We start from the raw sequence: 15497 nt of genomic DNA, 5'->3' as shown, positions 1-15497 counted from the left end.
ACTTTTTATTTGATTTAACTTTAGAAGAAAACTTCGTCGACTCCACCATCAAAAAAATTTTTACTTTTTTAACGTGTTTTATTATATTAATAAACAATTTTACAATTTGCGTGCACAGTTCCTATGTAAATTTTTCCCTCATTTGAGTTATAAATTTTGCCACCAGATGGTGTATGCCCATTTGACGGATCCCAATATGTGCTCTTTTATCCGTACCTACGATTTTGCCTGCGCGCATTCAAGGCAATAGAAGGGGCACATCTCTAGAGAAACTAAACGAAGTATAACTACATGTACTTATTTATTCTTTTAAGGTGGCTGTTCCTGATGTGGTTGATGCAGCAAAAGATGCAGACTTTTTGATTTTTGTTGTGCCGCATCAGTTTATTCGCACGTTATGTTCTACTTTACTCGGCAAAATAAAACCAACAGCTGTGGGATTATCACTTATCAAAGTAAGCGAAATTAATCATCACAAGGTAGCCAGTCTAAAGACTGATTGGAAACGCACCTCCACTCCTTGCTATCCAGATCCAATCATCACATTTCCTGAAAACTAGTAATCCCACATTTCTAACTATTTTCCAATAGGTCTACTCGTGTTTTTGCTTCTAATATGCCTCAAGTTAGCCCTTCATACCTTAGAAAGAGTCACAGCATGTTATAATTTTTTATTGACACCCAGAGGGCTCACTATTTTTCTACTTTTTCCAATAACTCCTCTGCCCTCAGTATTTTCATTATTTCTTCTAACTTTTTCTTTTCTGTCGCACCCACCGTCCAATTATCATCATCATCATCATAAGGTCGTCAGTCCTAAGACTGATTGGAAACGTACCTCCACTCATTCCTATCCTGAGCTAATCTTAGCATTTCCCTAAAACTAGAACAATAATAACTTGAATATTCAAATCACCCTTTTGTGAACACTAAAGCGATTTCTTTTTATCAAAAGTGGCTCAACTTTGCTCTCAACCTCTATTTTATGTCTCTTCCAGTTTTTCAGCCCTGGGTAAGGTATCTGACTTTCTAAATATCGAATATCGATTACTTCTAGTTGTTCGTCTCCAATTTTTATCCTACTTTTACCTACCTTATGTATGAAAACTTCTGATTTACTTTCATTTATTACGGTTCTATTAATACCTCTTTCATATTATTTAAATCTGTCTATTTCTCGAATTCTATAACCGCCTGTTGCTTTTTATGTTATCTATGTATCGCTCATACATATCCCTGCATCTCATCCCTACATTGTTAAGTATTTTTAGCATATTTTTCTATTTAAGCCAGACTAATAAAAAAGTAAAAGCTAATGAAAAAATCAATCAGAAAGGATAGATATTTATCGGGTTTTCACGTAATGTAAGATTAACATGATTTTTTCTATAAATTTTAAATAGGTTGTATATAGGGACCAGCTTGTAGTTAAACTCACTCAAAGCTGCACGTTTGTAGTCAAAGTTTTTAGTAGCTTCAGAGGCGTGAATATAATTAGGCTAAGTGGTAAATCTGCTATACTTAAGATATTGCCATCGAGATAAGCTGATGACGAACGATCTTATTGAATAACTGATACTGATAAAAGATGGTATTTATTAAGTACTTCAGACGGCTTGGGAGGAGCCTTCAGAAGCAATTTGTTCCATTAATAGTATGGAAAAATTATTATTATAATCACATCTCTAAACCATTTCGTGTTAAAGTAAGGCTCCTGAATTTAACTTAAAGTTTTACAACAACATACTGCATTTCTTTGTAGGTACAAAGTGCAAGGTTACAGCAGTATATCACTCACAAACAGACTATGTAATTAGTAAATACAGTGTTCCAACAAATTATTTTTTACAGAAAATACACTGTTGATGTTTAAAAATAATTATCTTAATCAGTGACGGTTCGTGGTGAAATGCAGCGAACGTGGTGCATTTATTTACTCACCTAAGCTTTTGAGGTTGTCGTGTCGTCTTGTTATTCCGGTCCATACTTTTCGCCACAAAGAGGTAAACACTGGAAACAAAATAAGACACTTTTCTATATTAAATCGACATTCATATGCTTTTTCTATAGGACAGTGATCAACTACTATTATATAATTCAATTTTTCTTTCATATGTTCAAGTAAAAAGAAAATATTAATTGTTTTTTTCACATTAACGAATCATGTTTTCATGAAACTTCTTTAATTATTTGTATTGTGGTAATTACATCTATAGTAAGTAATGACTGAATGCATACGTTAATTTATTTGTTTTATAATTTATCGTGGGAAAACTCATTTATCAATGCCTCTTCGAGTGTCTCTAGTAGTACATATATATCATCTTATGTCAGTATTAATTGTTCGATAGGTTCATCCGCCAAGCAGAAACGCGTAATATTCCACCGTGTATACTATAATGTGTGTAATCGCCGCTTTCTGCCTACCTTAAGTATGGCTGATTGCCTACCCAAATTACTATACTTTCATCATACAGATGCTATCCGATAACCGTACTGTTCCCAAGGGTTTTGTTTAACACGTATTTAGGACATCAACGAGAGCGGCGCCTGATAATTAGAATCGCTTTCGACATTAAATAATTTAATGAAAAAATAATAAATAGTTCAAAATAANTAGATATTTCATTTAAAGGGGTGTTAGCAGGTATAACGTTAATTGTTATTATTTATTTTTAAGATCAGAAAGTATAAACAAATTGGTAAAATGCATTATTAAAATGCAATACTTTAAAAGAATGGTTTTGAATGCTTTTTCAGATACATTCCGCGAGCTATTTCATTTGTTTGATTGACTCCCCCCCTTCCATCATCATATTCCCGAATCCTAAACAATAATAAATTTTCTAATTTTAAGTATATTGCCAAATAACTTTTACTCTTCTACAAAATTGTACAATATGTTTTTTATTATTATTGTTGTTGTTGTTATTGTTGTTATTTTAAAGTCGTCTATATAATATACATATAATGTATTTTGTTTTAACCCTGTAGATATTGTTTACTGTCTAACAAAAATTTTACAATAACTTTTACTAAATATACCTGATGTTAAAACTTTTCGGTGTTTCTGTATGAAAAATGTTTGCACTTTTTTGATGATTTTCAAATGGAAAATACTTTTGTGGGCGTATGGTATATAATAGGAAATAGTTAATCATTATAATCATAGTTATCTTTATATCAAATTAAAACATTTTAATACTAGGGTTTTGATCAAGCAGCAGGAGGAGGAATTGAATTAATATCACACATTATCTCCCGGCATTTAAGAATTGCTTGTCATGTCTTAATGGGTGCGAATTTAGCGGGAGAAGTTGCCAATGAGAATTTTTGTGAAACAACAATTGGCTGTAGAAACTTCCGTTTGGCACAGACACTTAAGGATCTTATTGAAACAGATTATTTTAGAGTGGTCGTCGTCAATGATGAAGAAGCCGTTGAAGTATGTGGTGCTTTAAAGGTAAGGTAAATAAATTACATTTTTCAAATTAAAACTCCATTATATCAAGTGTAAGTAACTAGAATGCTTTCAATGAAGACAACATTCTCTAGAAACCCTATATGAAAAATATTCACAACTGTGCTAACAATCTCAGTCTTTATCGAGGAGTATCGAGCGAAAAATTTGTTAAACATGTTTAAAAGATAATTCCGTCATAATTTGAGCTTTTTGTTTTAGTATTAATTCATCTCTTTAAAAATGCTATTTAAATAACTTTCTTTTCTTTTAATTACGATAACTCGCCTCGTTTAAAAAGATATTGCGTCCTGCTTGGATCAGTTTATAAGGTACAAATTCTTTTCGGTATACGGTATACACCTTTTAAACTCGAAAATGAATTTATAACTTACAAGTTATTAGTAAGGAGAACAAATTAATATAACTGAAGAGCGATAATTACGATTTAAAAAACTAGTCGACGCCAGTTAGAATCGCACACCGAGGAATTCCCTAATCAGAAATTCCTTTTCTCAACGTAAAATTACTGATCGATAGTGATCAAATTTTGGTGTTTTACCTTAACATGTGTTTTCAAATATTTGAAAACACTTATTACGGTTTTTTTGTTGTTTGTATACAAAGTTTGAATAGCAGTATTGTACACATCATACGTAAAATTGTTTCTGTGTTGGATATGGTAGATAACAAATTTTGGTTAATTTAATTCCAAATGAAGCACCCTGATGATTATCAAATTTGAAACATCTCTCTCTTTTTTCGTTAATGTCTAGAAGCAGGCTTTTTTTTTTCAGAAATAATTATTTACTCGATTTCTTATTAAAAAAAATATATATGGTTTGTGTCATTTGATCCAAATGTCTAAACTATCAATTGATTTTTTTCTACCAAATTGATTACAGAATATTGTCGCGTGCGGTGCAGGTTTCGTAGATGGCCTGGGATTAGGTGATAATACAAAAGCGGCAGTTATTCGATTGGGTCTAATGGAAATGATCAAATTTGTTGAAATATTTTATCCAGGATGTAAGCTATCAACATTTTTTGAAAGTTGCGGGGTTGGTGATTTAGTAACTACCTGCTATGGAGGTCGTAATCGTCGAGTGAGTGAAGCTTTCGTGAAAACTGGCAAGTCCATAAAACAACTAGAAGATGAACTACTAAATGGACAAAAGTTACAAGGTCCCTTTACGGCTGAAGAGGTTAACTTTATGTCGAAAACTAAGAACATGCAGGATAAGTAAGTTTCTAAGCCGTAAAATTAATTCTTTTGTTTTCTTTAATAGTGTTGCTATCGAATTTACTTTTGTTGAAGTATAACCCATAAATAAAAAAAATTGTGTGGTTTTATGAAACTACGATGCAAGTGAAACTTTTCAGATTGTAGGCATTTAACTGTAAATTTTCGGAAAATTATTCGATTTAGGGTATCTATTAAAATCAAAATCGCGTTCTTAATCTTATTTTAATGATTGGAAAATGGGAATGATAATAGGAAATCAATAGTAAACAAGATATTCAACTCACGATTAAAACACACAAATACCGCGGAGCACTTGCACGAATAAGAGAGAATATAAATGCTGCACCTCTGGTCATGCGAGCGTGGGCGCCGCTTAGCTGCTCTGCCGTGCGCCTTTCACTTTTACCCCTACTCCGCAGCCGGCTGTAATGCAACATGCGATAGATAGACGAAAAAATTTGAAGCGATGTAATAAAATTTTCACTTTGCAATCTGGATCTGACTAAAGCGTTTTTAACCAAAACAATTATCTATAATTTCAGATTCCCCCTATTTACTGCAATTCACAATATTTGTGCCGGTAAACTTCCTGCTGCCGAACTAATAAACTGCATAAGAAATCATCCAGAACATATGTAAGTTTGTCTCCGGAATTGTTTGCTCTTATCTTCGCCCCTTTGCAGTTCTTTTCTTATTTCGTTTGTTGCTTGTTTAATTTTTTGCATGTTAAATCAATTGGAAGCTATCTTTCTCTTTCTTTCTTGGCTTTGATTTTTTAATGGAGGTCAGTTTTTTTTTGCATTTTTAAACGCCAAACTTTATCTAGTAAGCAACTGTTTACTTTATTTAACAATACTATCATAAGAAAATATCATTACAATTCCTTAATTAGTGTGAATGAATTTATTCTACCAAATAAGAAATGGAAGTAACTAATGAATCGTAGAATTGTACTTAAATCAAAGAATCAAATTAACAATCAAGCGAAAGCTTTCTTAAAAATTAACAATTTCAAAAATATTTGAAAGATATTACGTAAGCAATAAGAAAAAAAGTGTTTTATGAAATAGTAGAAAATAATAAAAATTGTTTTCTCGTTAACGTAAATGATAGGTAGTTGATTGATAAAAGGCCTTAATGCCGATAATGCAAGTTAACTTACAGATAGTTTGTAAACTTTTTGACCTTAAAGTTGAATCGAGATAATTGATGGATATTTGTAATCTAGATATGTCATTTAAAGGGGTGTTAGCAGGTATAACGTTAATTGTTATTATTTATTTTTAAGATCAGAAAGTATAAACAAATTGGTAAAATGCATTATTAAAATGCAATACTTTAAAAGAATGGTTTTGAAGGCCTTAATGCCGATAATGCAAGTTAACTTACAGATAGTTTGTAAACTTTTTGACCTNGTCGTCTATATAATATACATATAATGTATTTTGTTTTAACCCTGTAGATATTGTTTACTGTCTAACAAAAATTTTACAATAACTTTTACTAAATATACCTGATGTTAAAACTTTTCGGTGTTTCTGTATGAAAAATGTTTGCACTTTTTTGATGATTTTCAAATGGAAAATACTTTTGTGGGCGTATGGTATTTTGGTTTATGGATCTCAATTGAGTTTTATTTCACCGTACAATGGTCATCATTTACATCACCAGCCCAACAGTCCCATTGAATAAATATCGCTCTTCAACAATACAACTCTTATATTTACGAGTTTAAATGTTTACAAAGACAGAGTTTTATTAAAGACTATGGCTTTTTTATTTGTAAAAAATTCATAAAAACAAAACACTAGAATTGTTGAAAAGTGAAGTTTACAAAACTTTTCCCCTTTGAATGGAGATTCTCCAAGCTCATGAAGTAACTTCACGAAGCTAATTTAATTAAAGTTGGTGCGTACAATGTATTAACTACTAACACACACGCACGAAAAAATATTTTATATTAGACCTTATTAGATTTCGTTTGTAAAAATAAAAAGGATGGTGAAGGAAATATTCGCATAATTATATTGCCTGCGCTCCCTTCCTCTGTTAAGAGGAGTAATAGAAAATTGCACTTCCATTTAATTATAAACAAAAATATTTCTACCTTAAACTTTTGTTAATCTTACGAAATTAAAATAACTCGGTTATTAAAATTTTTGAATAATATCTTGAGACGGATTAAACAGACAGCAGTGTAGATCCAGTGCTTGTAGTGAGTATGATACGAGTATAAATTGAATTTGCTTACCCCTTATGTCCACAGTTTAACAGACACAGCTATAACATATGATGTATGAGATACAATAAGAATTGCAGATCAGATAGATTCCAAAAGTGATATAAAAATTGAAGGTTTCAATTTAATGAAACGCATTTCCGCACCGCCTTTTTTTTTATTTTAGAATACTGTAAACTGAATACATATATAGGGCATTTTAATTCAAGTCAGGACAACCTAAACATACCTTAGCATTACCTTCAAGAAGTGCATACTATAAATGATAGAAAGTATTACAACTAAAAAAGGAATGAATTATTAGATTATGGTAAGTTTAGGTTGTCCTAATTGAAGTAGCGTTGGTTACACCTAAAATTAACCAGTCATCTTACGGAGCGTCCACGTATCAGCTTTTGATTCTAACATTTATATAAAATTGTTATTAACCAATTTATTCCACATAAATGCATATATCAGTAAAGCAGGATGATACGTTCGCTGCACCATAGTATTTGCGGCAATACCCTCCAGGGGTGTAGGACCGATAGAAAGCTCATGAGTAAAGGATTACAAAATTCAGGTGACGCCAGCAAAGAGCATGATTAGCATGTCACAGCTTTTTTTAGCCGGTCAGTAGTTGCCGTTTGAAAAAATCAGCGAGGCCGCGCCCTCAAATTTCGAAACGCATGCGTTGTTTTTTTTTTGGCAAGTAAGACCAAGTTCTAAAACTCCACCACTGTGTTTATTCTTGCTTCACCTAATTACAGCATTGAGAATTTTTTTATGCCAGCGTCATCTCGTGCTTCTTTACTAGTCTCTCTTCTCTATTAGTTATCCCAGAAACATTGAAATGATTTAGTCTTTTCCAGAGAATCGGTAAGAGACAGCCTGAACTAACCATAACCTAACCTTCGACGGGTTCATAATATTAAAAATAAAAATGTACCAAGGAAAAATAAATAAACATACATTAGGAAGAAAAAATAATAATGTACGGGCCCAAAACAATAAACAGATCGCTTGTGTGTTAGGCTAGCATTCTTATCACTGGCCCACAATGCTTTTTTTTTTGTTTTCGTAGAAGAGGGAAACCTTCAAAAGACACTCAGCCGTTCGTACGACTGGATAGTATAGGATTCACTCTTCGCTCCGAGGAGCGCATACCAACTAAAACCCCACTATCTCAGGCTGTTATATCAATTCAAGTCCTCTAGCCGGTCACAATGATTAAAAAAAAAAACTTTCGGGTGTTTCATTCCCACCAGCCAGTAATGCTAGTGTGCGGGCAGTCCCTCCGGACTATGCCAGAAGGTAGGACGGAAGACCCTCTTCAGCCTCCTTTCAGGAATCGTTGAAATGGATGGGTGGTGGTTCGGGTGAGAAAGATGAGACGGACGAAATAAAGACAAAAGAAAATGAAAGATTATCTGTGGAATATTGCTGCACCAGCATTTGCCTAAGTGATCTAAGGAAACCACAGAAAAACTTGGACCAAGGTAGACGGACCCGGAATCGAACCGGCGTCCTCCCGAATGCTAAGCAATGATTTGGACCATTGCTTAGCATTCTAGGCCATGCCGCTCAGTCATCCACAATGACTAATTTTTGGGTGTTTCATTCCCACTAGCCAGTACTGCTGGTGGGTGGGCAGTCCCTCCGGACTACGCCGGAAGGTAGGGCGGAAGGCCCTCTTCAGCCTCCTTCCAGGAATAGTGGGTGGTGGTTCGGGTGAGAAAGATGAGACGGACGAAATGAAGACAGAAGAGAATGAATGATTATCTGTGGAATATTACTGCCTCAGCATTTGCCTAGGTGATCCAAGGAAACCACATAAAAACTTGGACCAAGGCAGACGGACCCAGAATCGAACTGGCGTCCTCCCGAATGCTAAGCAATGGTCTAGACCTCTAGGCTATGCCGCTCGGTCACCACAATGACTCTTGTAAATTCCTATTTATACGTTTTTCACCAATTCAAATATGCCCCACCACCGCCTCTCATCGAAACTCTCTGAAAAGGGCCGAATGTTGGCGAGTTTCCACTATAAAATTTCAGTGTATAAGTCTCGGTTGATGAGGACCTCATTTGATAGGGCCTCTAACTGTCTAAAGTAGAGGGGTTTTTGTCGGTAGGAGCGAGGACACCTTCTTCGGGAATCCGACCTTATCCAGTCGTACTGACAGTCTTTTAAAGATTTCCCCTCTTCCACGAAAACAAAGAAAAAAAAAGTCAAAGTTAATTGCAACGAAAACGTTCGTTTGTACCGTATCTCAATCATTGTTTATTGTATAACTTGGGTTAGTAAATAGTCAGTCAGCTTTACGATGCGAATACTCTGAGCTAAGGTGAAAAAAATAAGGTCAATATTCTAGCTTAATTTAAACCATATGCTAGGAATTATTTGCAGTTAAGTTATTCTCTAATATATTTATTATGATAAAAAGTATAGGTAATTCTCAAAACGTTTGAACTGGTGTTTTCCACCACTAGGGATCTTCACCATTATATTTGCTATTCTGCTGATAATCTTTCCAATGAGAGGCAAGTCATCTAGGTGAGCTCGGCCCGAAATACCAAAGTCCAACCGACACGTTTTAATATTTCTTTTTAATTCTTTTATTTTCCTAATTTTTAAAGCACTTTTAACGACAGTTGGCTCTTCGAAGCATGGTAAAATCGCTTTTAATGTTCCTTATGGAATAATTAATCACAAGTAAATTTAAAAGTACCAATACATATATGTAATACATTAGAAAGTAAGTACTTTTGAGTATTTCAATAAATTAAGGAAACGACTCCTAAGGTAGCTTTTAGTATAGTAGTAAATTGCAATTTTGATCAAAAGTGCCTACCTACTATTTCTGCATGTTTTTTTTAATTAGATCGCAATTAAAACAAAATTTATTAGCCGTAGAAAAACTAATAATTAACTAGAACTTGATTCGTAAATAACTCTTGATATTATAGAGGTTTTATTACAATGCATAGTTCTTGTTTAACTGGTAATTTGAAAAAAGGGCGTACCTATGTGTATATACTGAGAATAAACTATTTTGGAATATTTCTAGAATATTGTCTACTTCATTTCTATGTACAGTCACTGTGCCCTTTTGAGTAGATTTTTAATTGTTAGATTTGTTTAATACTTTTTTGGATTTGTTCTTTTGAAAGTCTAAATTATATTTATACATGTATAACTTTATAGAAGGACGGGCACCACAGCCTGACCATATTATATTTTATTCCTTTTTTATCATTATTAAACTGGTCTTTATCTAATTCTTCACCAAAAAAAAAGTACAAAAACTTGGAAAGTAATTTATATAGGTGTAGGTGGTAACATTCCAACGTTCATGCAGATTGGTATATCTGATTACTGTCTCCTAATTATATTATTTAATTGTACAAGGACTTCATGGCTATATCTACACTGACTATTTTTTGTTCTAGGGGCATATTTGAGTGCGATGAAGCGAAATCCAAACTTTAACGTGACCCACTTACGTTGCACGTTCACTCTCCCCATCTTTACACACTAAATCTAAAATTATCCTTTTTATTAATTTTGTATACGTTCCCATTTATCACGTATTGTTTTGTAATAATTATTTAAAAAATGAGGCATTTAACCCTTAGCTTAAGCTTTAAGAATTTCAAGTATTCAACTTACAAGTATTTCCTAGGTAGGTGACTCTTTTTTATTGTTTATATATTGTTTACCCTCAGTTTAAACGTGTGCCGTATCGTTTAATAAATTTGTTATGAGTGATCTTATTTTGTTCATTTCTTTTATAGTATTTAGTGAACCCTTTAATTTTATTTTTTTTTTTTGATTACTTAAAAAATACTTGTGTTTATAAATAACTAAAGAAATTTAATTTTCAGGGTTAAAGTTGAACCAGATGAATCATTTTCAGCTGAATCAGAACCAGCTGAATAAATAACGTGAACGGTCAATTTTTAGATAACGTAGACTACTTACCTATTTATGATAATTATTTCCAAGTTCAATAAATCATTACCAAATAATGTTATTATTAAATACCTACCCAATAGAAAGTATCTACCGATTTGATTTTTATAGTAATTATTATTATTACCAGAACTATTAAGTGAACTGCTATCTCAGTAGTTTCTTCGGCCTTTTTAGATATTATACTGATTTACTGATTTTTTTCAATCTTTCTTTATTAAAGTTTCCCACCCTCTAGAATCTGAAAACCGTAAGTATGCATGTCAACTTTCAGTATTTAATTTTTCAAAAATCTTACCTTTTTCCAATATTTTAATTGTTTTCGATACGCCATAACTTTCTCAAATGACGAAATACATTGCCAGGTAAGTATTTTATTAGAAAACTGAAATTTATATTATACGAACTCCGAATAACATTTGGCACAATAGATAATATAGTGGCGACCCGCCTGTCTTTCCGCCACACACCTCTAGGTTCGGTGTCATCTGCCAGGTGGCTACACCTCGGCATCTCTCTCAGGCGGCGGGAAATCCCCGCGATTAGTACATAACAGCATCGATTTCCTTCCGAACCCACAGGTCTCCAGATGTCTAAGGCAAAAAGCATGTCGTCAGCCTTACTGATGAGTTCAGGCGTGCTCTCGGGACATCTTTTCTCTCTTCAGTAGACAACGAGATCCCTACAATATGAAATCAAATCCAAAATAGAAGCAAAATAAAGTTTTGTGCCTTATGGGCCAAAACCAAACAGTACCGTCGTAGATTTTAATTTCCATATAACCCAAGGGTTGTTCTAGTTTTAGGGAAATGCGAAGATTAGCTCAGGATAGGAAAGAGTGGAGGTGCGTGTTCAACCAGTTTTAGGACTGATGACTATAATGAGGATGAACCCAAGACGCCTTGAATTCAATAAAAATGGAAATGCAATCACATAATTATGTAATCTCACATAACTCAAGACCCTTGAGTTTCTTGGTATTGTACTGCGCACCTGTATAGATATCCGCAGGAAAACTATAAAATATCTGAAAGCGTATTAATTATAATTAATTAAATATTTGAATAATAAAAAACCATATAAACATGCATCGAATAAAATAATTCGAAGTGGTCTGTATTCTGTCGAAACTGCCAGACGCGGATCGCGATTTCGATCTTTTTGGATCTCACTAGCGCATCGCAGGCAGCTCCGACAGAACACAGACCAACTTTTACCTGCTGTCTTAACAGTGCGTTTTAGAAAATACTACAAATATCGCCATCGCACGATGCTACATTTTAGGATTACATACTTTTATGTACTCTCGTTTCCGATTGTACCTCCCAAACATCCTTAAAGCTATCTCTAACTTCTTGACAGATGCTAATATTGCTATATCATCTGCAAATCTAAGCATACTAATCTTTTGCCCCTGTATATCTATACCTACAGTTGTACTGTCTTTAATGATGTTGATCTCGTCTTATATTTAAATGTCGATCGAGAGAAAAATTACAAAAGCTATGAAAAAAGTATTAGATATTTTAGATATGATAACTGACTTCAAATATTTTCCGGTTTATGATGGTTCATTTCTTTAATGTTTATGGGGCTTTTTGGAGCAGATTTCTGGTGTTGAGATTATAAACACATTCGGTTAGCGACTGCAATCACACGCACAAGTATTTTTTATTCTCTCTGTTTCCGTTGTAAAGTTTAGAAATCAATTAAATTATTAAACAGCAGTGATCCGTTATTTTATTTTAAATAAATTGCTTTGTCAAATTAATTTGGGGCATAGCTGTAATCNGTGGGAATGGGTGGGTGGTGGTTCGGGTGAGAAAGATGAGACGGACGAAATGAAGACAGAAGAGAATGAATGATTATCTGTGGAATATTACTGCCTCAGCATTTGCCTAGGTGATCCAAGGAAACCACATAAAAACTTGGACCAAGGCAGACGGACCCAGAATCGAACTGGCGTCCTCCCGAATGCTAAGCAATGGTCTAGACCTCTAGGCTATGCCGCTCGGTCACCACAATGACTCTTGTAAATTCCTATTTATACGTTTTTCACCAATTCAAATATGCCCCACCACCGCCTCTCATCGAAACTCTCTGAAAAGGGCCGAATGTTGGCGAGTTTCCACTATAAAATTTCAGTGTATAAGTCTCGGTTGATGAGGACCTCATTTGATAGGGCCTCTAACTGTCTAAAGTAGAGGGGTTTTTGTCGGTAGGAGCGAGGACACCTTCTTCGGGAATCCGACCTTATCCAGTCGTACTGACAGTCTTTTAAAGATTTCCCCTCTTCCACGAAAACAAAGAAAAAAAAAGTCAAAGTTAATTGCAACGAAAACGTTCGTTTGTACCGTATCTCAATCATTGTTTATTGTATAACTTGGGTTAGTAAATAGTCAGTCAGCTTTACGATGCGAATACTCTGAGCTAAGGTGAAAAAAATAAGGTCAATATTCTAGCTTAATTTAAACCATATGCTAGGAATTATTTGCAGTTAAGTTATTCTCTAATATATTTATTATGATAAAAAGTATAGGTAATTCTCAAAACGTTTGAACTGGTGTTTTCCACCACTAGGGATCTTCACCATTATATTTGCTATTCTGCTGATAATCTTTCCAATGAGAGGCAAGTCATCTAGGTGAGCTCGGCCCGAAATACCAAAGTCCAACCGACACGTTTTAATATTTCTTTTTAATTCTTTTATTCAGAATAAAATCACGTATAAAACAATCTTAGATGTATATTTTGCAAAAAGGAACAGTTACATAGTTTTAAATTATTTTTTCTAGGAAATCTGAAGAATTATATTTCAAAATAATCTTTCACGGATGACAATCTCCTTCATCTAGATTCAGGTTTCGAATTTGTAGAGAAGATTTTATTATAAGATAGTAATGGGTTGATTCTCAACTGATTTGTTCCTTCTCGATTTCTTCTTCGATTTGGCGTAATCTCGTTAGTCGAACTAATTGTCTCATTTATTTCAAATCGTTCGTTGTGATTAGAAATACTTATATTCGGAATTCCGTAACAGTTTTTGCACTTTTTAATGAATTTGCCGATGACGGGCACACGCGATAGGTTAAGTCTTACGGATTCCCTGATTCATATCCCCGACTACAACATTTGCCGAAGAGATAGAATGCATAGGTAAACGTGGTGGAAGAGTCATAGTGTATATTAAGCAAGTAATCAACTCAATAAAGATAACGATATCACGAATGAGCGACTTTGAAAACCCTGATACGGAAGATATCTGGTTGAAGATATCAATAAATGATACGTACCTTATTACCGGAAGAATATACAGACCTTCCATACCAGACCCAAAATCAAAAGAATCAGATATCAAACTCTTCCAGAAACTCACCGTTGCTTCTTCATATATTTGGGGACTTCAATTTTTCAACCTTAAAATGGACTGCGAGGACCGAGATAGAGCGGGAATTCCTCAGATATTACGTGAACCAAAAGTCTCTCACAAAGAATTAGGAAGCCCATCGGATTGATAATAACGACATTATTACACGCCCAGCTACACGGCCAAATATCGGTTCCATAGTTATCACCACAACCTTGCCAATTGAGGTAGCACAAAGATACGAAGAACCGGAAATCCTCAGTCTTAGACCAAACTCCCTCAGAGCCAACTATGAAGACATCCAACTCCATCTACAAGAGTACCTCCTGCTGCTAGCTGCGGACCCCAAACCTGAGCTAAAAGAGAGATACTTAAGCATCAACAGTGTTGCTCATAATCAACTGGTTACCTACACTCCGGTCTCAAGATTGAAGAGGAAATACAATAAACCTTGGATCGACATCGATAGTAAAAAGAATCCGACCAAAACGGCAAACGAGGTCCAAATACAGACGAACCGGTGACGAAGGACTCCACAGCATCCCAGGTGTTTACTCTCACATCCACAGTCAAATAACAATCTAACCGGGACCACCCAAAACACGAAGGGGTTATCAAATAATAAAAATCACGTCCTATTGTTTATTATTGATCGAAGAACAGGGAGTACAAAGTGCATACGCAACGAATGTTTTTCTTCAACAAAAATTTGTTGTAAATTGTTTATATAAAGAACAACCGCCGTACTTGGTGCTAACAATTATAGCTTCTATTTAATTCGTTCTACTTGGGCAGTGCACAAAGTTTGAAATTTCTGTAAAATGCCTTCCAAACTGAAGAAAGTGTGCATCATAGGTAGTGGTAACTGGTAAGTTCTAAAGCGGAGCTGTTTTTAGTCATGCCGAATTTATTTATAATTATTTAGTTTTTTCCGGGGTGGCGGTCAAATAATTATACAGCCATATAGTTTTTGTAACGTTTCGGTTTATTCAACCATCTTCAGACTGAAGTAAATTTTGTTTTTTACTTATAGTTCTACTAGTTCGGTGTTATACATTAGTTTGTAAAATATAATTAATAGTCATGTTGAACAACTGCATACTAGTTCTGAATGTTTAGGTAAAGCAGTAACCCTCCATCCTGGTTTATATATACAATTGAAGTCTTATAACATATTTTGTTAATGTTGTATCTGTTCTGTTATTATTATTTTTATTATATTATTTATGG

At 34.1% G+C, this 15497-nt stretch overlaps 1 protein-coding gene across 5 annotated transcripts in view; it reads left to right on the top strand.

Moving 5' to 3' along the window:
- LOC108736016 (glycerol-3-phosphate dehydrogenase [NAD(+)], cytoplasmic) overlaps window positions 1-15497 on the top strand; it is a 24188-nt gene that overhangs the window by 1786 nt on the left and 6905 nt on the right. Inside the window, exons 3-7 of one of the 5 annotated variants that reach the window (XM_025976464.1) lie at window positions 315-455; window positions 3209-3463; window positions 4366-4703; window positions 5249-5341; window positions 10813-10956. In XM_025976464.1, coding sequence (XP_025832249.1) covers window positions 315-455; window positions 3209-3463; window positions 4366-4703; window positions 5249-5341; window positions 10813-10867 — 882 coding nt within the window. In that variant the 3' untranslated portion in view covers window positions 10868-10956. Of the gene's footprint in view, window positions 1-314; window positions 456-3208; window positions 3464-4365; window positions 4708-5248; window positions 5533-10377; window positions 10702-10812; window positions 10957-15497 lie in introns of those variants that run through there. The other 4 variants (XM_025976465.1, XM_025976466.1, XM_025976468.1 and 1 more) reach the window with 4 other exon arrangements.

Source organism: Agrilus planipennis, unplaced genomic scaffold (genome assembly GCF_000699045.2).
Source record: "Agrilus planipennis isolate EAB-ADULT unplaced genomic scaffold, Apla_2.0 scaffold75, whole genome shotgun sequence".
In the NCBI taxonomy this organism is placed as follows: domain Eukaryota; kingdom Metazoa; phylum Arthropoda; class Insecta; order Coleoptera; family Buprestidae; genus Agrilus; species Agrilus planipennis.
The sequence above is the reverse complement of the archived record's forward strand: the minus strand, read 5'-3'. Positions and strand labels throughout refer to the sequence as shown.